Source organism: Castanea sativa, chromosome 6, assembly GCF_040712315.1.
Source record: "Castanea sativa cultivar Marrone di Chiusa Pesio chromosome 6, ASM4071231v1".
Taxonomy (NCBI): Eukaryota; Viridiplantae; Streptophyta; class Magnoliopsida; order Fagales; family Fagaceae; genus Castanea; species Castanea sativa.
The window spans coordinates 26,891,340-26,914,170 of record NC_134018.1 but is presented as its reverse complement, the minus strand read 5'-3'; the positions used below and the strand labels follow the sequence as shown (position 1 = coordinate 26,914,170).

Genomic DNA, 22,831 nt, shown 5'->3' with positions numbered 1-22,831 from the left:
AAGCAAAATCAGAGTTCCAACAATCCACATGCAAAAGTTTGTTACCAATCCAATGTCTGACTCATCCTGTAAATGTAATGCACCAACCAAGCAACTAAAGTATAGAAACTTAGAAACAGAACCACAAAACCCTCATAGCACAACCACCAAACCATGGTCATCAAAGTACGACACATTCAAACAAAATCTCCCTATCTTTCTCTGCTCTTACCCTCACATGGCCAAGATTCGGGGTTTCCTTAATACTCAAGCTTACATATGCAAATTTAGATATATTATATATGTACCCTATTAATTGTAATATTCAAAAGAAATACAAAAAAGAGAAGACGTTTCTTGTATCGTCTCTTAATAAGAGAGTAATAACTAGCCTGAAAAACAAACTAGAAGATATGGAAGAGAAAAATGGGCTGTCTTATAACTTCAAATTGAGATCTACACTTTCTCCTACTTCACCATTACAATTGTTCATAGTTGTTGTTGCTTGGTCAGTCTGCACCTTTGCTGGTGGGAAGAAGCTATAAAAAGGCTGTTGTTGATTCAACTGACTTAGTCCTGCCTGGACAATTGGGTCTTGTATACTTCCCTTCAACAAATTAATAGCAAATAGCAAGTAATTAAGTACAAATCAAATATAAATGAAACATGAAATTAGTGAAATGGGATATGGGTTTTTGTTGTTCAATCTTACTTGATAAGGTAATGATTCAAAATCAGGGAATTTGTGGTTATAAGAGGCTAGACAAGCCGAAGGGTGCTTGAACTTTGAGCTTGGACATGTTGAAGTGGTTGTAGGAGGAGCTAGTTTGAGAAAATCTCCATAGACAGCCTCATTTTCTTTGAAACTTTGCTTTGGATTATTCAGCTTGTAGTTGGAAGTTGAGCAGGAAGGGCCTTCTCTGAATACGGTGCAAGAACACACTATGAGAACAGATAACAGGTAACATTATATGTAAGGACCATAGATTAAAATTTAACTAACCTAAAAATTGTGTCTCCGGCATCGAAATTAAATGTGCCTCCATTTCCACGTGAAGCTGATTCATCTGATCTTATAGGAGCAACAGGGGTTGGAAATTTGTAGTTGAAAGACGGGCCTGGTGGATTGTCTAGAGAGAAGGGATATGGCCTCTTCATGCCAACCATCTGTACACATTCAAACAACTAGTCCATAAGATACAAACCCACATTTTATTTTAGATTATCTTAATTGTAAGCCCAAAAAAATAGTAATGCTGTAAGTATTACGATTTTTACTACTAGATTCTCAACCAAAAAAAAAAAAAAAAAAAACATTTTCTATTAGCTTACAAACTAACATGTAATATGTAATCATAAAAAGATAATTCAAATATATATATATATATATATATATATATATGATATTATTGAAACCCACTAATCACATTCATTATCATATTAGGTTGTATTACCTTTAAGATTTTCCCTTAATGTAAAATCATACCCAATCGTCGGAAAATTCTTAGGTAGTCCTGGAGTATAGTGAAATAGTGCTCCCTCCTCTCACATTCATGGTGGACCCCAGCATGAATTTAATGAGCGGACCTCACAATAAATGTAAGAGGAGGGAGCACCATTCTCCGTGCTCCGGAAGTACCTAAGAGTTACTCCCCAATCGCCTCCCTCAACCCCATAAAAAGTGGGAGTGTATGAATTTTCAAATTCCAAAATTAAATATTTACCTAAAATAAGAAAATGAATATCCGTTTCAGATGTGATTATACAAATTAACAGAATAAACTTCTAGAAAATTCCCTATAACAAACATCTATTTGAAACTAATATTTTAATAAATTCTTTGTAAAAAAAAATTGAAAAAAAAAAAACATAAAAAAATATCACGAAAATCATCACTCCATGTTGAAAAAACTTAAAAGAGCACTAAAATAGGCAGGATTGCATTTACGTGCCTTCTCTTCCTCCGGCCACATAGGTGTATAGTTGCCATAGTAACTTTGGTTTGAAGGGGGCTCCATCTGAAAATTAATTACAGATGATGATGAAGAAGTCCCTGATGAGACGTTCGCCTACAAAGTTCCATGAACCAAAATTCCTCATCAGTCCAAAAATAAAAAATATTGCAAAACCAAATTGAAATTAAAAACAACACGTACGAGGCAAAAAGTTTTACCATTGAATGAGAAGGATGCTGATATTGTTGTGTTCTTGGCATGAAACCAGGTGGAGGCCAAATAGGGTTGTCGGATTCATAAGGCAAATTCAAATTCCACTGAAAAGCCAATCCTGGATCCACCCCAGAAGTCTCCTTCTCAAGATTATAGTCATAAGAGTTCCACAATTTAGGCAACGGTGGAGTGCTTGAATTTTTAACACCAATGTTTTGAGTTGGCCTAATTATCAAATTTGGCAAAGAAAGATCGGTTTGGGAAAGAGAAGAGAATGGGATAGAAGAGGAAGATGGATTTGAATGATGGTAATCTGGAATTGGCAAAGATAGAATGGAAGAATTGGTTGCTGATACTGAAGGTGGTGGTGGAGGTGGTGGTGGTGACAAAATTGCAGCTGGGGCTTTCTTTTGTTGTTCTTCTAGCCTGATCTTTTCAAGCTGTGCCACACCAAGTCCTCTTTGTGGGACTTTCTTTTGCTTTGGCCTTTTGGAAGATCTAGCAAAACCTCCCATTACAATGCCACCACTACCACTACCACTACCACCATCATCACCACCGCCACCGCCACCACTACTGCTATTGCTATACTTTTGGTTTTTGTCCACTTGATCCATATTTGTTCTTTTCCATCTAAAGTTCATAAATTTCAAGAAAGCCTGGAACAAAACCTGATACCAAGAAACGGAGAGACAGCCAAGTTTCTGTTTTTCATGCTTCTGTTGCTAATTGTTATACTTTCTTGAGCCACTATAGTTCTCTTCCTTGACAAGAAATAATAAAAAGATTTAGAGATAGAAATAAATCATCGACTTTCAAGAACCCATCATTTTGAAATCAATTCTGGAGTGCAAATCTAAAGCAATTTGAAGAACCAAAGCTGGCAAAGATTGCACAAATCTCTTAGATTGTGGAATTTGAGGAACAAGCCCAAAAGCTTTGCCAAGTTTTCGGCATAGATTGGAGAGAGAAAGCAAAGGAGTGTATAGAGAAGAGAGAAAGTATCTGAGAGGTATCTGATTTTTCTCAAACCCAGTTGCTTGTCTGAGAGACAGATGAGATATATAAATATATCACATGTCAAAACAAAAATGAAAAAAAGAAGCCTATATTTTTTCAAAATTCAAACCATGCAAATCTAAAGCCCTGCGAATATTATTTTCTCACTCATTTCTCGCCCAAATCCTCGCTCCACTCCTCATTCCCTTCCTAGACCGACTCTCATGAACTCTCTCTCTCATGTGTGTATTATAAGACTTTATTGCCAACCCACACCGTCTATATTCTCTCTCTAAATTATGTTACTTCGAGTTCTAAAAAGAGTTAAGAAACTTCCTTTTCGAAAAAAATAAAGAGTTAAGAAACTGACTGGATAGCAATGTCACCTTACCATATCTGTGTGTGTTGTTTGATTTTGGGAGAAATCGCTAGCTGGCCTTGCACTACTAGTAGGATCCAATTGTAGGGCCCAGTAAGTGTCCAACAAACACAAACAAATACAACGCTTGATTAATAGTGTATTATTCACTACCATATTGCCCCTTAATAGTTTAGAATGACCCTCCAATCCATGCCTCAACAATGTGTCTAGTCACTAGATGGCAAACAGTTGGGGGGGGTCGGGTTAATAGGATTCAGATCAAAAACGTGTTTAGGCATCCTAAAAGGGTTGTTGTAAGCAAGTTAGGTTGGTCAGATTACACGTCAATTCGTATTTTTTTCACATGCAAAATATTAATAAATGAATAAAAAAAACATTAAAATTATAAAATAACAAAATATTTAAAAATAAAAGTTATATAATAGATATATTCTTAAGTTTATATAATTCAAAATTCACTAATGATATTATCACCATGAAAAATTATGTGATTTGCCGTTAAGTACTCAAAAATGATATAGTTTTGGTTTTTTTTAAAATTTCTTACATTAAAAAAATCAATATATATATATATATATATGTATATAAAAATAAAAGAAAGAACAATAAGTGTCCATCACTCAAGTTGTATTCTCATACGATAATAGCTCATTCCTTTGACTCTTGCTCTTTTAGAAAAAAACTTTGTTTCACTTGGAAATAATGAAAAAGATGTTGGTTTACTTGCAACAAATGAGACTGATAATGATAAGGATTTTGTGAGTTTAATTGTAAAAATTTGGGGTTTAAACCAATGCTCTAAGTCTTTTATCACACCAAAGGATTTAGAGATACTATTCCAATCTAAGCTATTTTGATGATCATAAAAATTATTTAGTAAGCTCAATTTCTTTGAATCTTGTTGCCCTATGGTCAAATTAGAAAGAAAACCTTTTGGTTTATGCTATTTGATTTAACGTATTCATTACCTGAGAATGATTGACACCATGTCACCTTTACATGGTTTAGCATTTGGAGTGATTTGCTAGTTTATATGGTATGATTTTTAAAAAAAAAAAATTGTTTAAAAAATAGGTTGGATCATAGGTTAGATGGGTTAACCTAATATGACTTAGGAAAAAATAGGACTAGTCATGAGTCAACCCATTTTTATCTTTTGGTCAAAAATCTCGGTTTTAGGTCAGGTATTTTCCTTCGGGTTGGGTTACTAAGTTTGGGTCCAATATTGCCATGTTGAAATGTGTCATGCCCATAATATATTCTGCTTTATGTGGCAAATGTCTAGGTTTATTGTTTGTTTGTAGGTGTGTGTGTTTGTTTTGTGTTTTTGGATAATTAGAGAAGGACTTAAAAAAAAAAAAAAAAACTAATTTGAGAAGTGAAGAAATAAAGAAGAGGATTGGTAATGGCTTAAGCCTTAAGCACCCAAATCATTTAGGTAGTCATGGTATTTGTTTTGGATTGGATTAGACTTGAAACTTGGTAATACGTTGTGAAGAGCATAATGCCTCCAATTATAAATTTTGAGCCGTTCCTAAAAAAATAGGTTAATTTTGAGTATAATATACACTTGATAATACATGCTAATATTAATAATAATATTAGATTTAACAAATCATGAATTTAGCTTAAACATCTATAAATTGTAAATCTAAATCATAAAATGAATTTATTATATATATATATATATTGCTAATGCAAATGTTTAGAGTTGTTTAAGCACTTGATTGTTATTTTTGGGTATGTGTAGTTCTCTCATCTCACATATTCTAGAATTAAATACAAGAATCCTTTAAAATAGCCTCGAAATGTTAAGCGAATGTTTTGAATCCAAAACTTTATGGATCTAATGAGGTTTCCATTGGACCAATCAGGGTGAAGTAATTTTAAATTTTAATTTCTTATTATATGAATTAATTATATTAATGGAATCACAATTTTTTTTTTTTTGGTAAACAAAAAATGAGGGCGACCAATGTGGCCTCCCTACTCCTAGTCGGTTAAGCTAGATCAACTGTTTGGGATGAAAATAAGATATAAAGAGCACTAATATACAACTAATTGTTGAGGTTCGAACCCAAATCCTAAGACTTGTTGGTCCAGTTTCTCACCAATTAGGCCACCGAATGTTGGTGGAATCACAAATTTTTAATTTCTTAATATAATACTATACATTGCCAATTGCCTTGAAGTAGAAAGCTGTATATTGATAGTTGAAACCAAGTTGAGCGGTGGTGGAGATGATTGAAGTCATTCATTCATACATACAATACAAAATTGAGCAAACCTATCTCTACCTTTACCAAAGGGACCCGCCTTAGCAATACAAAAGTCTTGACTTCAGGAAATAGAGCCCACCAGAATCGTTGAGGAGGACACGCGCAAGAGCCTCCATGATGACAATACCTCTTTTGTCACGTAAGGTGCAAAAAGATTTTCTTGGAGACAATATATAAAGGGATCTAGGGCATCTATCAATAAGATTCTCTATGACACTTTCGTGTTTTTTTTTTTTTTTTTTTTTTTTTTTTTTTTTTTTTTTTTTTTTTACTTCTCTTTTGCAATTATAGATTGAAGGCTAAAATTCAAAATTGACTTTCTAAATTTCAACCTTTGTCATTTCAATCTTCTAAATTTCAGTTTTGTCATTTCAGTCATTTAAGTTTCACATTTTACCAATTCAGTCATCTGTTACCTTTTCAGTTAAGTCATCCCGTTAACTACACCAAAATGACGCCGTTTTTGTGTTTTTTTTTCTTCTTAATTTCACTAAAATACATTAATTAGAAAAGGAAAAAAAAAAACAACTAAGGGGAACGACGTCATTCCCCTGCCACTAAAAACCAAAGATTGCCACGGAAGATTCTCACACTGTGGAGGAGTTCTTGCAGGTTGCGTTTGGGTATGTGGTGTGGGTTTGAATTGGAAAGATCATGTTGTGATTGACAAGAGGTATTTTAGGCCTATTGAGGTTGATAACCTTAAGGGAGATGCAAGCAGAGCTAAGAAAGTTCTTGGTTGGAAGTCATGATCAACTTGGGTCTTTCCAATTTTTGCTTTAGATTCTCAACAATGGGGTTTGGAAATGATTCTTGTGCGTCCCAAAATAAGGCTGCTGAGCCTGGAAGGAGTTTGGGCTCACAATCTATTTGTATAGTGGGTTTTTGGATTTCCTACCACGGATGACATTATGCTCGGCTGCCCCGTTTCCTGAGTCTCCCCTCTTTTCTCACTAACTCTCCCCTTTCTTCGTTGGGGAGGATGGATATTACTTTCTCTAGTCTTTTCCCTCTGAAATTGCCAACCCCATCAACTGAATCTTCCCTGCCTATTTATAGCCAAACTTAGTAGAACGGTCATGATTATTCCCCTGGTGGGTGGAAGGAGGGGTCCAATACTATTATCCATAAGTGGGAGTTTAGTTGGGAGTGAGAGGAAATGAGAGTGGCATTGGAACTAGCTCTATTGCTGGGTTTGATGCTCGGCAGGGGCGTTCCCTAGGCAATGGAAGAGAGGTCCAATACCGTTTCATCCAAGTGGATGTTTGGTGGCGGGAAGGAGATAATGATAGTGGCGTTGGGACTAACCCCGCATGTAAGTTATGTGCTCGGCAGGGGCATGTCACAGGCTGCTTTGAGCACTCCGAGCTCAAAACTCTTGGACGGCACGTGCGTTACCATGTGTGATCAGTGCGGGGCTCTTATAAGAGTTAGTCTTCATGGGCCTTAGGGCGATTGGGCTTAACGGAGGGTGAGGCCCGTACAATAGCCCCCCCTTGATTCATGCTCTACTTCAGGCGATGAATCAAGGATCCCGAGTAAGTCGTAGTGATGGCTTCCCACGGATGTATACTCTCGGCACACGGCCAGGGCGATCGTCTTAGCAGATTTCTTAAAAATGGCGCTGTATCAAGTTGTCACGTCAGTAATTAATATTTGGTAGTTGGTGAACCGCCCGACGGTTCGTGAACCGTGCCCACGTGTGTGGGGGGTTATCCAAGAAAGGGATTTGGGAGGGTTTATTTTTCCCACCCTTGGCCTCATTAAACGCTTCAAGGTCCTATAAATAGCCCATTCTGGACTCCGTTTTCACTTTTCGTATTTCTCTCGCTCCCAACCCCTCCTTTGCCGAGCATTCTTCTCCTGCGTAAAAACCTCCTCAGTTCTCCACTCCCTAGAGCCCCAAGTAAGTTCTTTCTACCTCTCTTTCCTTTTCGATTCTCTTCCATTTCATACTCTAGGAATGGGGTTTTCTCACTTACTTACCCCTGGGGCTACCTTGGCTAGTTTTAGAGAGACCTTTGGCGTCCCAGGGGATGTTGACGTTGCGTATTGCAATGTGGGCGACCTCAAACTTCAGAGGCTGCTAACTCGAACGCAGCGTTCTTTCCACTGATGTCGATACTCGAGGGTGGGGTTAGGTTCCCTGTAGACCCTCTCGTAATAGGTGCCCTAGGGTTTTACGGCCTGTGCCCCGACCAGTTTCCCCCCAACTTTTATAGGGTTGTTAGCTGTGTCATCCGGTTAAACCACATGTTCGGGCTGTAGTTGAACCAGCACGACATAAATTTCATGTATAAACTGTGCGGCAACTTCGCCCGTGGTTATTACTTGAAAATTAGAGATACACGAGTCCGGCTTATATCCTGCCTACCCGACTCTAATAGGAACTCAGCCGGAGAGTTCGTTCGGGTGCGTGGTAACTAGCATGCCAGTGAGCTTCTTTGCCCGCTCTCACCACGTGAAGTTGGTTGGTACCGACAATCCCCATTTGATTTTTTCTTACATCTTTTATATTTTTTTATTTTATAGCTGATCGGTTTGTTCCCAGACTTGTTGCAGAATCCAGAAGGTTCTTTCCAGACAATCGATTTATACACGCACGAGACCTCAACTTCGTTCTTAGGTCGGAGATCTTCGTGCACGACGACGGGCAGCATAGGGTGTCTCATTTGATCCTCGGCATCAACCCTGTGTACACCATTTGGCAAAACTTTGGCCAGGCGCTTTTGGTAGACAGCTCGCTCCTGTCGTACATCGACATGTGGTACAAGACATTCCTTCCCCCTGGGCTCACCATAAGCGAGGCTCGAGAAAGTGGCCCGCGCTATACCACTGCAGACGACATCGCGCCGGTGAGGGACAGTTCTGCCGAGCGCGTGTCTCAAAGTCAACGGAGGCACGAAGCGATCGGACAGCCAGAGGACGCTGCCCCTGTAGCTGAGGAACCAGCTGCCACCCAAGCGGAGAGAATGGTGAAGCATAGGGAGATGACCCTTTCTCAGTTCATTTCCGGCGCCGGTCCTGCGGCTCAAACTCAGTCCCCGAAAGGAACGAGTCAAACTCCTCCCAGGGGCGAAAATAGGAAGAGAAAAAGGGTTGCCGAGAAGAACCCTCCTGTCCCGGGTGACGCTTTGCCGAAGACCCCTCCCGGTGCAGCGGGTGGTTCTAGGCTTCCAGAGGGGCTGGTGGTCACACCCCCCGCGGTTCAGGTCAGAACCAACGTGGCATCCTCTTCCCGGCCGGTAGTCGGTTGGCAGCACACCTTTCGGTTAGGTGACAAGTGCTTGCCGGAAACCGCCAGCGTCCGGCTATGGGACAGGGGTGCAAAGGGGCGAGTGGCCCAAAGTTTGGCACAGGGCCTCATGCTGCCCGAGGATGTCCATTACTATGCGTAGGGTAATGACGAGACACTTGCTACGCGACTACAATGGCATTCCATCACGGTTACGCTTTATTCCCCTTGACTATGTGCATTGTACTGAGTGGTCTTCTCTTTTCCTTTGTTAACTTCATCATTTGGCTACTATCCTATCTCCAGGCCACGTAGATGACCAGCATCGTGACCGGGCGATTGAAGGATAGGGCCGAGGCCCTAAAGGGGGAAAAGGCGTTGAAGGCTGTTGCTGAGGCCACGACTAGGGAAAAAGGGGAGGCTGCCGCGGCGTTGGAGAGGAAAGCGGTAGATGCCGAGAACGCCCGGCAGGCCACCGAGGGAAAGCTGACCTTCTTGGAGGCGAAGCTAGGGGAGACCGAGCTCAAGTTAGCGACGGTGGACTGCTTGAGTCTAGCCCAAGCTAATGAAATCGCCAGCCTAAAGGAGTCCCTCGAAGCCTGCGAGGAAAAGTGGTACAATGTCGGCTTCTCGGATGCCGAAAACTCCGTGGAGCTGATCATTCACCAAGCTCGGCACCATGGCTTCGGGGAGGGATGGCTAGCTGCCCTTCAGGCAATAGGGGTGGCCGCGGACTCTCCGATGTGGAACCTCGAGCAGATCCCTTACCCAGCCACTCCTCCCCCTGCCATTCAGAGTCGGACCGAGGCATCAGATGAGGAGGAGACTCTGAGTATGATCGACCTCGTGCGAGACATTAACGCTCATATGGAGGTAGCTGACCCGGAGGTTACAAGCAACATCCGCGCTGGGGCCGAAGCTGCACCAGACCAGGTCCCACCGACAACTGTGAGCGGAACTGCGCAGCCTGTTCCTCCGCCCACACCAGCCGACCCTGCCGTTTGATAATCCAGCCTCTCTTTGTCTCTCTTTTTTTTTTATTTTTTTGTTATTATTTTTTCTTTGACGTTTGAAGAGCTTAAATGGTCGGGATGTGGTGATGGAACAATTTCCCTGTCTGCCAGACAGTTATAATTAATGTCATTTAAATATCGTTGTTTCAATTAATGCCGTTTGTGCTTCCCTGTCGCTTGCTTGATAATTGCTGATCCTGTACACAATTATTCTCTTAATGTTAATGTCGTTGGTAAATGCCATCATACCTTACTTTCTTGCTTATGGGGGCCAGGAGTAGCCCCTTTGACTTCAAGCCGTAGTGGCTTATGTCACTGGACGCTCGGCGTCGCTGGCCATGCCGAGAACGGGTCCTTGCACCTACTCGAGATTGGCGTAAGGTTTTCACCTGCTCGGTGATAGGAATCGAACCGAGGGTAGGTTTCTGTCCTTAGATAAAATAGCCTAAGGTTTTCACCTTCTCGCTGATAGGAATCGAATCGAGGGCAGGTTTCTGTCCTTAGATAAAATAGCGTAAGGTTTTCACTTGCTCGGTGATAAGGCTTGAACCGAGGGCAGGTTTCTGTCCTTAGATAAAAATGGCGTAAGATTTTCACCTGTTCGGTGATAGGGTTCGAACCGAGGGCAGGTTTCTGTCCTTAGATAAAAATAGCGTAAGGTTGTCACCTGCTCGGTGATAGGGTTCGAACCGAGGGCAGGTTTCTGTCCTTAGATAAAAATAGTGTAAGGTTTTCACCTGCTCGGTGATAGGGTTCGAACCGAGGGCAAGTTTCTTTCCTTGCCATGAATGAGTTGCCTTTACCCTCGTGATTCTCTTTATAATTCTTGCCTGGCAATAATAACTTGAAATAAGAAAAGATGGATAGCTGAATCAATGTCTTCGTATTAAACATGCAGTAATGCCAAATTACATCAGGTTTATATCTTTGGAGGATGTCCGGTCACTGATAAATTTTTTTCAAATTGCGAACATTCCACGGCCGGTGGAGCGGTTTTTCCTCCAATCCTCTAGATAGTATGCCCCTGCTCCGGCAATAGCAGTCACACGGTAGGGCCCCTCCCAGGTCGGAGCTAGCTTTCCCACGCTCATCTCTCGCTTATTCCCCACTACCTTTCGAAGTACCAGATCTCTCGCGGCAAACTCCCTCCTTCTGACAGCTCTATTGTACCTTCGGGCAAGCTTCTGTTGATACTCTACCAGCCGAATGGTGGCCACATCTCGGTGTTCCTCCAGCAAGTTCAGCTCCTTGGCCATCAACTCCTCGTTCTCGTTAGAAGCGAATCCCGCAACTCGGGCACTACACAGGTTTACTTCAGCAGGGATGACTGCCTCCGCCCCGTAAGATAGAGAGAACAGCGTTTCTCCCGTGGATCTCCTCGGAGTGGTTCGGTATGCCCATAGGACGCTCGGAAACTCCTCGGCCCATCTACCCTTGGCGCCCTCCAATCTTTTCTTTAGGCCGCTCACAATAGCCTTGTTTGTCGCTTCTGCCTGGCTGTTACTCTGCAGGTAGGCTGGTGTGGAGTATCGGTTCCGGATACCAAAGCTCTTGCAGAACTCCCGGAAATCCCAGCTGTCGAACTGCAGGCCATTGTCCGATATTAAAGATTCTGGCACGCCGAACCTTGTTATAAAGTTCCTCCATACGAATCTCTTAACGTCAACGTCTCGGATGTTGGCCAGTGCCTTAGCCTCTGCCCACTTTGTGAAGTAGTCTACTGCCACCAGCATGAACCTTCGATTGCCCGTTGCTCGGGGAAATGGCCCGACTATATCCAGCCCCCAGCGGGCGAATGGCCACGGGCTGCAAACTGGGTTCAAGTTCCCGGCCGGTTGGTAGATCATCGGCGCGTGAACCTGAAATTGTTCACATCTCTAAGCATACTCGGTGGCTTCCTTCCTCATCTGCGGCCACTAGAAACCTTGGGTCATTGCTCTGTGCACCAGCGAGCGTCCCTCCACGTGGCTACCGCAGACTCCCTCGTGTAGTTCGGCTAACAGTTCTTTAGCCTGGCTGGGGTGAAGGCACTGCAGGTATGGCCTTTTGAATGATCTGCGATATAGCTTTCGATCGGCAGATAACCAGTACCGAGCGGAGGTTCGCCGTACTCTGGCTGCCTCTTTCTCATCTTCCGGGGCTCGATCTTCTGAAAGGAAGTTGATGATTGGATCCATCCAGCACTTCTCGGCTTTAGTGACCTATAGAATCAGTGCCTTGGTGGCAATACTTGGCTCGGGCACCAACTCCACCCTAATCAGCCGGGGTACCTCGTCAACTATTGATGATGCTAGAGTTGCCAAAGAATCGGCGTGCCGGTTCCGTCCCCGGGCTATCCGCTCGATCTTGACTGTCACAAAGTTACCCATCATCTATTTTGCTAGCCGCAGATATTCTATCATCCGGGGATCCTTGGCCTCGAAGTTCCCTTGGACCTGACTTACTCCGAGGAGGGAGTTCGAGTATACTTCCACCTCATTTGCCCTAGATCCATGACAACCCTTAGTCCTGCCAGCAGAGCCTCATATTCGGCCTCATTATTAGAAGCCCTGAAGCCTAACTTGAATGAGTGTTCTAGCTTCAGATCTTCTGGGGTGATAACCACGATCCCTGCCCCTGCTCCAGCCGCATTGGATGCTCCGTCCACAAACACCTTCCATGGCTTTATTTCTACTACGCAGGTTATGTCCGTACCTCTCGGCGAGAACTCGGCAATAAAATCCGCAAGTACCTATCCCTTCACTGAGTTCCTCGGCTTGTATCTGATGTCGAAGGAGCCCAGCCGAGTCTCCCACTTGACTATCCTCCCCCGTAAAGTCAGATCTCCTCAACAATGACTGGAGCGGGTACTCGGTTAAGACGTGGACTGTGTGGGCCTGAAAATAATGGGGTAATTTTTGGGTGGAGTGCACGAGTGCTAGCACTAGTTTTTCCAGTGGTAAGTACCTGGTCTCCGCGTCGACTAGCGTCTTGCTGATGTAATAAACCGAGAGCTATGCACTGTTATCCCTCAGTAGTACGGCACTCGCTGCTTGCTCGGATACTGAGAGGTACATGTACAAGTCTTCGCCCGGTTCTAAGGCTGACAATGTCGATGCTCGGCCAAGGTAATCCTTTAGATCTTGGAAGGCCTTGTCACACTCCTCATCCCACTGGAACCCCTTCCACTTCTTCAGAAGTTGGTAAAAAGGCTGGCACCGATTAGCGAACTTGGAAATAAATTGGTTGAGAGCAGCCAGCATACCAGTCAGCTTTTGAACCTCTTCCGGATTGGCCGGCGGTTTGAGACGTTTCACGGCTTCAATTTGATCAGGGCTGACTACTATCCCCCATTCAGTAATCAAATAACCCAGGAACCTACCGGATCCAACCCCGAATGCACACTTATCGGCGTTGAGGCGCAGCCGGTGTCGTCGGAGTGTCTCTAACACTTCTTTCAAGTCGCCAACGTGCTGTCCTTCTTGCTTGCTCTTTATCACCATGTCGTCAATGTATAATTTCATCGTCCGTCCAATCTTATCCTTAAACATCCTCGTCATCATTAGTTGATAAGTGGCACCCGCATTCTTTAAACCGAACAGCATCATGGTATAGTGGTAGTTAGCATCGGGCATTAAGAATGTTGTCTTCTCCTAGTCTTCGGCGGCTAGGGCAATCTGGTGATAGCCCTGGAAAGTATCGAGGAAACTCATTCTCGGGTGCCCGCACATAGCATCCACCAATTGGTCGATTTTCGGCATCAGAAACGAATCCTTCGGACATGCTCAGTTTAAATCGGTAAAATCAACACAAACTCTCCACTTGCCACTCTTCTTTTTCACAACCACCATGTTTGCGAGCCATTCAGGAAAGAATGTTTCCTTTATGGCCCCTGCCTCTCTTAGCTTCCCCACTTCCTGTCTGACGGCTTCCACATGCTCCTTAGCAGACCTTCTCGGTCTCTTTTTCTTGGGAAGACACAGAGGATCCACATTCAGCTTGTGAACTATGAACTCGGGGTCGACACCGGGCACCTCATATGGATTTCATGCAAACACATCCACGTTTTGTATGAGGAATAGTAGTAGCTGCACCATTTCCCCATCATTCAAGCCTGCCCCTATCTGAAAACTCCTTTCACTTTCCAGTAAGATCTTTACGCTTACCAAATCCTCGGCAGCATTGGTCCCCTCCACCTGGGGATACCGTAATTGCTATAGGGGTGCCTTCTCGGCTGATTCCTTCTTTTCTATTTGTTTGATTGTCGTGGCTACCAAGCACTGTCTAGCCGCTTGTTGATCACCCCTTATTACTGTAGTCCCTTCATCAGTTCGGAACTTAACTTTTACGTGCAAGGTGGACGGCATAGCCCCCATGCCATGTATCCATGGCTTTCCGAATATTGCCGTAGAATCCCATTAAATGTGTATCATACTTGGACAAGTCCCCCTTTTTCAGGCCGAGCCCCCTGTATAGGTCCGGGTACATTACATCTGCGCTACTCCCTTGATCTATCATTATTCTCTTCACTATAAATCCCCTTATTCAGGCCGTGACTATCAAAGCATCGTGGTGGGGCTGAGCAGTACCTTCCAGGTCGTCGTCGTTGAACGTGATGGGTTGTCTATTGTACCTCGACTTCTTACCCGGGGGTTGTTCGCTCGCGCTTCCTTCCGCTGACACCACGGTCAACACCCCTTTTGCTGTAGGTGCTCTAATCGCCCTCGGTGCGGTGTGGATGACCTCTATCACTCCCAAAGGGGGTGGGAGAGGGTTTCAACGCAGCCGATCAGCCTGTCCGATCTCCTGATTTCCAGTCTCCACCAGAAACTCTTTCAAATGCCCTGCCTTCACCAACTGTTCCAAGTGATCTTTCAACACCCTACACTGCTCGGTGGTGTGCCCTTTATCCCTGTGATAAGAGCAATACAAATTCTGGTTTCTCCTTGACGGGTTTCCCGCCATCCTGTTCGGCCGCTTAAAATACGACTCATTTTTTATCCTATCAATGATGCAGTGTACGAGCTCCTGGAACGTCGCGTTGACTCCCCCAACTGCCGGGCCGGGCTCTTGAATTCTCAAATCCTTCCTTTGTCTAGGGTTGAAGCCGTTGTTCCGAGGATAACTGATTATCGGCTCCTTCCCTTTGGACTGTAGCCGATCATCTTCTAAGCGTTTGTACTCTTCGATACGCCTCATCAATTGCCTCATATCCTCGGGAGGCTTAAAGGTCAACGATTCTCTCAGCCCGGATTCTTTGGGTAGGCCCATCCGAAAGATGCTCGCCGCGATCTTTTCGTTTCCCCCGCCAATCTCGTTGTACAATTCCCAGTACCGACTGGTGTAGTTGCGAAGGGTCTCTCCAGTCCCCATCTTCATTGATAGCAATGCGTCCACGGGCTGCGGCACCCGGCTGCAAGTCATGAATTGCACTCCGAACTCCTGGATCGGTTCTGAAAAACTATGGATCGAGCCCTTCTTCAACCCGTTAAACCACCTCAAAGTAGTGGGCCCAAGGCTCGAGAGGAAAACCTTACACATCAATGCGTCGTTATGGGAGTGTAAGGACATCATCTAAATATAGTGACTTACATGTTCCACAGGGTCTGTCTTTTCAGTGTAGGAATTGAACGATGGGCGTGCGAACCGGCTCGGCATAGGCGCGCTCTCGATATCTCTAGAGAACGGAGACCGGGCAGCTTGACGCAATGCTCGGCTCATGGTATCCATGGCCGCGTTACGTGGTCGCTCCGCGTCGGTGGAAGTCGATTCACAGTCCGCATACTCTCGCGAGCGGTCGCGGTGCCTCGAGACTTGGATTGATGAGATCCTGCCTCACGGTGATTCCCCACACTTACTGACCTTTCTCTTCGTTCTCCCTGGTCCCTTCTCCTGCATCGGCCCCGTGCTTGCAACTCCAAATCCCTGACTGCCCTGCGCAGGCGCTCGAGCTCTTGGTCCCTCCGTTCAAGCTCCTGGTCTCTTCTGTCTAGGCGGCTGCGGCCCAAGGCGTCAGACATTGTCCGGAGGGTTTGGTACAACCCTTCTCCGGGCCCAGACTCTTCTACCTCCTCATGCCCTCTGTCTTCCTGCCTTTTTTGCCTCCTTTCTCGCCATGTAGACCCCCGCGACGACCCTCCAGTGCCGCTCTCTACATGGCTTCTCTGTCTGCTTTCAGACATCCTTACGAGCGTGCCAAGATAGCACCACAGCTACGTAGGAGATTCCCATAGACGGTGCCAATTGTGCATCCCAAAATAAGGCTGCTGGGCCTGGAAGGAGTTTGGGCTCACAATCTATTTGTATCAGGCTTTTGGATTTCCTATCATGGATGGCGTTATGCTCGGCTGCCTCATTTCCTGAGCCTCCCCTCTTTTCTCACTAACTCTCCCCTTTCTTCATTGGGGAGGATGGATATTACTTTCTCTAGTCTTTTCCCTCTGAAATTGCCAACCCCATCAATTGAATCTTCCCTGCCTATTTATAGCCAAACTTAGTGGAACGGTCATGATTATTCCCCTAGTGGGTGGAAGGAGGGGTCCAATACTATTACCCATAAGTGGGGGTTTAGTTGGAAGTGGAAGGAAATGAGAGTGGCATTGGAACTGGCTCCACCGCTGGGTTTGATGCTCGGCAGGGGCATTCCCTAGGCAATGGAAGGGAGGTCCAATACCGTTTCATCCAAGTGGATGTTTGGTGGCGGGAAGGAGATAATGATAATGGCGTTGGGACTAACTCCGCATGTAAGTTCTGTCCTCGGCAGGGGCACGTCACAAGCTGCTTTAAGCACTCCAAGCTCAAAACTCTTGGACGGCACGTGTGTTACCATGTGTGATCAGCGCGGGGCTCTTATAAGAGTTATTCTTCATGGGCCTTAGGGCGATTGGGCTTGACAGGGAGTGAGGCCCGTACAATTCTATTTAAGGGGTTCTTAGAGCTGATATAGTTTTCAATTCAGTAATTTATATCGATGGTGTTGTCAAATGTTACTGTTATCATGTTATGCATTGTTTGAATATCTATAATTTGATTCTAGCAAGTCCCATACTTGTTCATCTTCTTATTTTGCTTCTTGGAGTCACAATGTGGATGGGATGGATAAGATCATATTTTGTATTGGGAAGTTCGAGATCTTGCAATTTTGAACACTGGAGCCTTTTTGGAGATGTTGGATCTGATCACTTTCAATTAACAGGAATGTAGTTTTTAATTTCCAGGCAAGGGAGCCGCATTCCCCTTAGTGTTTTTTTTTTTTTTTTTTTTTTTTTGTAATTAACTTATTTCAATAAAATTAAGAACTTAGAAATTCTAAAAAAAAAAAAACCAAAACGGTGTAGTTTTGGTTTAGTTAACGGTAGGAGTAACTGAAGAGTAAAGAAATACTGAATTGATAAAATTTGAAACTTAAAGGACTGAAATGACAAAACTAAAACTTAAAGAACTGAAATGACAAAAGTTGAAACTTAGAGGGTCAGTTTTGAATTTTAGCCTTGATTGAATGTTATTTGTTTCTAGAAACATGATTTGGACCATGAGGGATAAGGATTCCCTATTTTAGGTTAAGGGGATGAAATAGGTGATCAAACCCAAAAAAAAAAACATTTTACATCATTAAAGTGAGATAAATAATAAAAAAAATGAATGAATATAAATATATATATATATATATATATATTTAAATGAATATAAACCATATAGTTTAGAATAAAGATTTTGATTTGAGTGAAAAGGAAAAATGGTTAACTAAAATAAGAAAAAAAAAAAAAAAGAAGCTGTTATCCTAAAACAAAGAGAAAATTTTAGGTAAACTCAAGTCAATGTTTATACTTATTTTTTTTTTTATAGAAAAAAATGTGTGATAAATGGAAATATGTTTGACAATTTTGTTAAAAGAGCTCCCCTTTGCAAAGAAATACGGGACGAGTACTAGAAGTAGATGATTTTAATGTCAAAATTAATTATAAGTTTTCAACATCATCTTAAAATTGCTTTTCAAATTGCTCTATTTGTTTCAATAGAAAATCTTATGCTAAGATAATTTTAAATATTTTCTTCTGTTTGGTAGTATCAGATAAGTTGAAACTCGCCAAAGGCCTTGTAGCTGAAAGGATTCGAGCTGCTGGGTTAGCAGCATGTTGTAATTATTTCTCAAAAAAAAAAAAAAAAGATAAGTTGAAACTCTCTAAAAAAAAAAGGTCAAATGAAAAATATCTCTTAACTTCCTTTGTTTAGATTGGCATGAGATAGAGTTGTTTTCCGCTAAATTTTTTTGAAAAACAATTCTATCTCACTCGAAGCTAAATAAAGAAATTTAGGAGATAAAATTTTAACTCATTTTAAGATCATTAAACATAGAAAAATAAGAAGTATTCTACAAAATTATTTTTGGAAAATTATTAATTTTCCGCGAAATCTTAACGTCGAAACAAAAAGAGGGGAAAAGTAATCTCTTTAACAAAATTGTCAAGAAGATAACAAATTTTACATATAGCTTTGTAATAGAGCTTTCTTAAAGAGTCTTTTTTTTTTTTTAATGGGCTTAATCTTTTTAGTGCCGCTTTGGTATTACATTATTAGGGTGTGGTTTACCTCCAATACTTTTTTAACTAGAATCTCTTTTTGTTTTAATGAGAGACTGTCATGTCACCCATTAACTAAATAAAATGTAGAGTCAAATCCACATGTTCAGTTTAAAAAGTACTGGAGGTAAGTCAAATCTACGTTACCAAGGGTTTAAGCTAAAGATTCAGTTTGTATTAATTTTAAAAGCAGAGTTACATGGGCAGAGGGATTCGCCCCCCCCCCCCCCCCCCTCCTCTAATTGTAAAGTTTTGTGAGGCATTCTAAAATGTTCTTTAAGGAAAAAAAAAAAAATACAAGTTTGTGGTATTGGACTAATGGTAACTCACCAAAAAGAGGTTTAAGCTCCTCAAAACCTCGTTCAAGAAAAGATGAAATTTTAACTTTTAGGACGGGAAGAAAACCCTCTACCATTTACAACTTATACTTTTAGATATTCAGGTTATGTTTGGTACATCATTTCAAAAAAAAAAAAAACATGTTTTTAAATAATATTATACGTATTTTTACACACTTTTTCACCTACACATATTTTTATATATGTTTTCAAAAAAAACAAAATACATGCATGTACCAAACTCCCCATAGTACTTTAACAGCACTATTCATTGTAATTTGCTATATGCTAATATGCTCAGTAGCTCCTCAATATTTTTGGGGGGTGAATCAGCCCCTCAAATCCAAACACCAAAAATATCTATAACAAATCCCCAAACTTGAAATTTATCAGTTGAAGACTATCAGTTTGGTTACTTGAAAAAAAAAAAAAAAAAAAAAAAAAGGATAAAATGAAAAAAATCCCTTCTCCACACTTCAACGACTCAACAATCTGCTTTGTTGTTGTCGTCCGCTCCAACCTCCAGTAAATCTCTCTTCCTTTTGCTTTGTTATTTGCTGAGATCTCCCCTGTTTGGTAAAGTCTCTATTTTGTTGAAGTAGTGTTTAATTTGTTAGTGCTTATAGATGACGCCACTGCGTCAGTTCATGTTTGATTACTGACTTATGGCTGGCACCTTTTTCTAATATTTTATGTTATATATTTTTGACTGAATATTTTATGTTATATATTTTTGACTGAATATTTTATGTTTTATATATATATATATATATATATATATATATATATATATATATATATATATATCTATATATATATATATATATATATTTTTTTTTTTTTGAGAAAGATGTTATATTTAATTTGATAACAATGTTTACTGTTTATATTCATTGATCCTCCCTTAAAATATGTTTATATTTGATATAGTATGTGTAATTTTGCTCAAAAAAAAGTAGCATGTGTAATTATTGAATGATGGTTTATTGTGTATAAAACAAATAGGCTACTATAAAATTTAATTCAAGATCAATTATAAGTAGTTTTAGTACTATAAAAAAACTGAGAACACAACTTTATTGAATTAAAGCTAACTTGTAATTTTTTTTTACTCAAGAATTTTGTAATTGTTATATTTAGCTTGACCCCCTCCTAAAAAATATTCCTAATTCCGCCACTGTTTGCAACAATAGCAAAATGATAATAAAGTGTTTTGAAGTTGTTATTCTCATTTGGGAACCAAATTGATAAAGGTCTTTAAGATGTGAGAAATATTAAAAAAAGACATAATAAATATGCTTTGTATTTTCATACTCGAACATCATCATTATCCTCATCATCACCATCATCATTATTATTACTGGTCTCTCTCTCTCTCTCAAAATGGGTTAAGTGCAATTTTGAAAAATAAGTACAGCTATTATGTCAATTTATTACTTTTATTAAAAACTTAAGTGCAAATTACACTGTCCTCTCTTGAAATTTGAAGAAATGACACTCACTCCTAAACCTAAAAGGAAAAAACACTCCCCTCTCCCCGCCCCCCCTTTCATGAATATTAGTAACAAAATTTTCTAAATTTTTAACAATTTTTTTATCAAAATTTAATCATGGTTAGTAAAAAGAGCATTCACATAAAAAATAAAAAATAAAAAGCATATTATAAAACATTCTGCTTAGTCTCTTTTAGTCGCACCTTACCAATTGATATTATTTAAGTTTGTAAATTCTTGAATTTTTTAATTGCACCTCTCACCAATGCTTTGCACCAAAATTTATGTGATAAGCATGGACGGTAATTAATTTTGGGTTTAGTGAAATTTTTAACGAAAAGTGGAGAGTAATTTTGAAAATCTACCCTTAACCAAATGGCAAATTAAGATACAACATTTTCAACTTTAATTTAACAGAGTTTGGTCAAACAAATGTTAAGGGGGAAAATTGTTTTTCCCTTCAAGTTTAGGGGGGGGAGGGGGGAGGGGAGTTTCATTTCCTTAAATCTCAATGGAGGTGAATGTAATTTGCCCAAAACATAGATAGTGTCTTCAAGATCCTTAACTCTAAAACTCAAAATTTTAGCTTTAGCCTAAAGCCGCTAGCGGAGGGAAGTAAATGGGGGCCAACTCCCTTGGGTTAAAACATCTATCCACTTTTGCAATTTTTCTTTAAAATGAAAAACATATTTTAAGTTTTACTTATTATACCCTTTTGAAAAAAATTTACCTACTCTTGCAATTTTTCTTAAAAATGAAAAACATATTTTAAATTTCACTCATTAGCCCCTTTTGAAAAAACTTTCTCGCTTCATGCATTGAGTAAAGCTGTTATTCAACTTTAAGGATCTCCTTAAAACATATTTATACTAATGAGTTAGACATACTTTGATGGACCTTAAATCTCTTTAGCAAGAAGTGCTATATGTTTGAAAATTTTGCTAAAAAGCTCTAGGGATCCCCTAAACTAAAAGAAAATTTTAAACGAAAGCTAAAATTTTAAGCTACTTTAGGCTTCATTTGGGAGTTTATAAGATAATGGAATGGAATTGAAATTAATAATTATAAAGAAATGTAATGTATTAAAGTAAAGAAAATGAATTGAAAAGAAATGAATGGAATGGACTTAAATAACTTTTTTGGATGTTTTAGAATAAAGAAATGGAAATTAATGGAATGTAAGTAACCTTATTTGAAAATAATATAGAGGGAAAATAATGGAATCATTTTATGATGATATTACTATTAAATCCCTATTTTAAAATAAATAGCTGAATATACAAGGGTATTTTGGGAGTTTTAGTAAAAAAATTATTAAATCTAATTCTATTCCTTCAAATCTAATTCAAAAAGTATTTTGAAGAGTGAAAATTTGAGATTTTATAGGAATAAAGAAGAATGTTTGTTCCCTCTTACCTATTCCATTTTTTCCTACTTAAACTCCCAAATAATGCTAGAGATACAAACTATTTTATAAAAAATTTTAAAACTACTGATATGGTAAGTAATTATTGGTAAATGAAAAAGTAATATTAATGGTAGGTTTAAATAAAAACCAATAAAAGGTTGGCCATATCAGCACTTTGTAAAAATGTTGTAAAATAATTTATGTCTGTAGCATTACTCTAAACTCTCGAACAAGGAAAAAGAAAAATATTCTAAAATTGTTATTTTCATTCTATTCCATTCATTCCTCCCAAACGAGAGCTAAAGCTCTTTGTGCATTATTCTATTCCTTAATTTAATAGAAATAAATTAATTTGTATTAGGCTCAAGATTAATTAGCCAATAAATCAAGAGAGGGAGAAATTGATATGGTAAAGCATTTGACTCTCTTGGCTCTTGAAGAAAAGAAATGGCTTCAGACTTCAGAGCTTTTAAGAAGCCGAAATGCACACTGTTTACTTGTTTTAGAAGTGGTAATTAAGCACAACAACTTCTCTGCCGCTTGTATGCGTTCAACACATGGGCTTCAAGAGCTTAACCGAAAGCTGCCTCAATGCTCAGAATCCAAAATTAGGAAAAAGCCCATCTAAAACATAAAAGCCTAAATAAGTGGTAGTAAAAAAGGATGGACATACATGATGAACAAAATCTCTATTTGCGTTTGATTGCTTAGCTAACCTGACCATTGGGATTTGGGAGAAGCTTTTAAAAGACAATCTGTTTCTGTAGCCTCAAACTCAATCCCAAAACGAATGCGGCCCATATCTCGGTTCCTATAGTATTTGCGAAAGTAGAAGCGCACAACCCAATTTCCTTGATGTTGCTTTTGAACGCCAGGAACTAACAATTGGTCCCGTAGCTCAGTTGGTTAGAGCGTTGGTCTTATGAGCCGAAGGTCGCGGGTTCGAGCCCCGCCGGGACCACGTATCCCTCGACTAACG

General features: G+C 40.5%; 2 protein-coding genes and 1 non-coding gene across 3 annotated transcripts; 1 reads left to right on the top strand and 2 right to left on the bottom strand.

Moving 5' to 3' along the window:
* Positions 1–272: 272 nt before the first annotated feature.
* LOC142639722 (uncharacterized) lies at positions 273–2,764 on the bottom strand. The gene is made up of 5 exons (XM_075813861.1): positions 2,153–2,764; positions 1,932–2,048; positions 983–1,146; positions 692–899; positions 273–586 (listed from the first exon to the last, which is right to left on the bottom strand). The coding sequence occupies exons 1-5, from the start codon at positions 2,762–2,764 to the stop codon at positions 416–418; spliced, it is 1,272 nt and encodes a 423-aa protein (XP_075669976.1). The 3' UTR covers positions 273–415.
* A 12,046-nt stretch (positions 2,765–14,810) lies between these two features.
* On the bottom strand, positions 14,811–15,575 carry LOC142639721 (uncharacterized). The gene has a single exon (XM_075813860.1). It carries the CDS (start codon positions 15,573–15,575, stop codon positions 14,811–14,813), a length of 765 nt encoding a protein of 254 aa, XP_075669975.1.
* A 7,164-nt stretch (positions 15,576–22,739) lies between these two features.
* Positions 22,740–22,813, top strand: TRNAI-UAU (transfer RNA isoleucine (anticodon UAU)). The gene has a single exon. It is a non-coding gene; the product is annotated as a tRNA-Ile (tRNA).
* The last annotated feature ends 18 nt before the right edge of the window (positions 22,814–22,831 follow it).

Excerpts from the sequence above, each read along its gene's own strand:
- LOC142639721 (XM_075813860.1), bottom strand. The coding sequence starts at position 15,575 with ATGTGTAAGGTTTTCCTCTCGAGCCTTGGGCCCACTACTTTGAGGTGG.
- LOC142639722 (XM_075813861.1), bottom strand. The coding sequence starts at position 2,764 with ATGGATCAAGTGGACAAAAACCAAAAGTATAGCAATAGCAGTAGTGGT. Across the intron at positions 2,049-2,152 it reads AGCATCCTTCTCATTCAATG|GCGAACGTCTCATCAGGGAC; the intron begins GTAAAACTTTTT and ends GGAACTTTGTAG. Across the intron at positions 1,147-1,931 it reads TGTGGCCGGAGGAAGAGAAG|ATGGTTGGCATGAAGAGGCC; the intron begins GCACGTAAATGC and ends GAATGTGTACAG.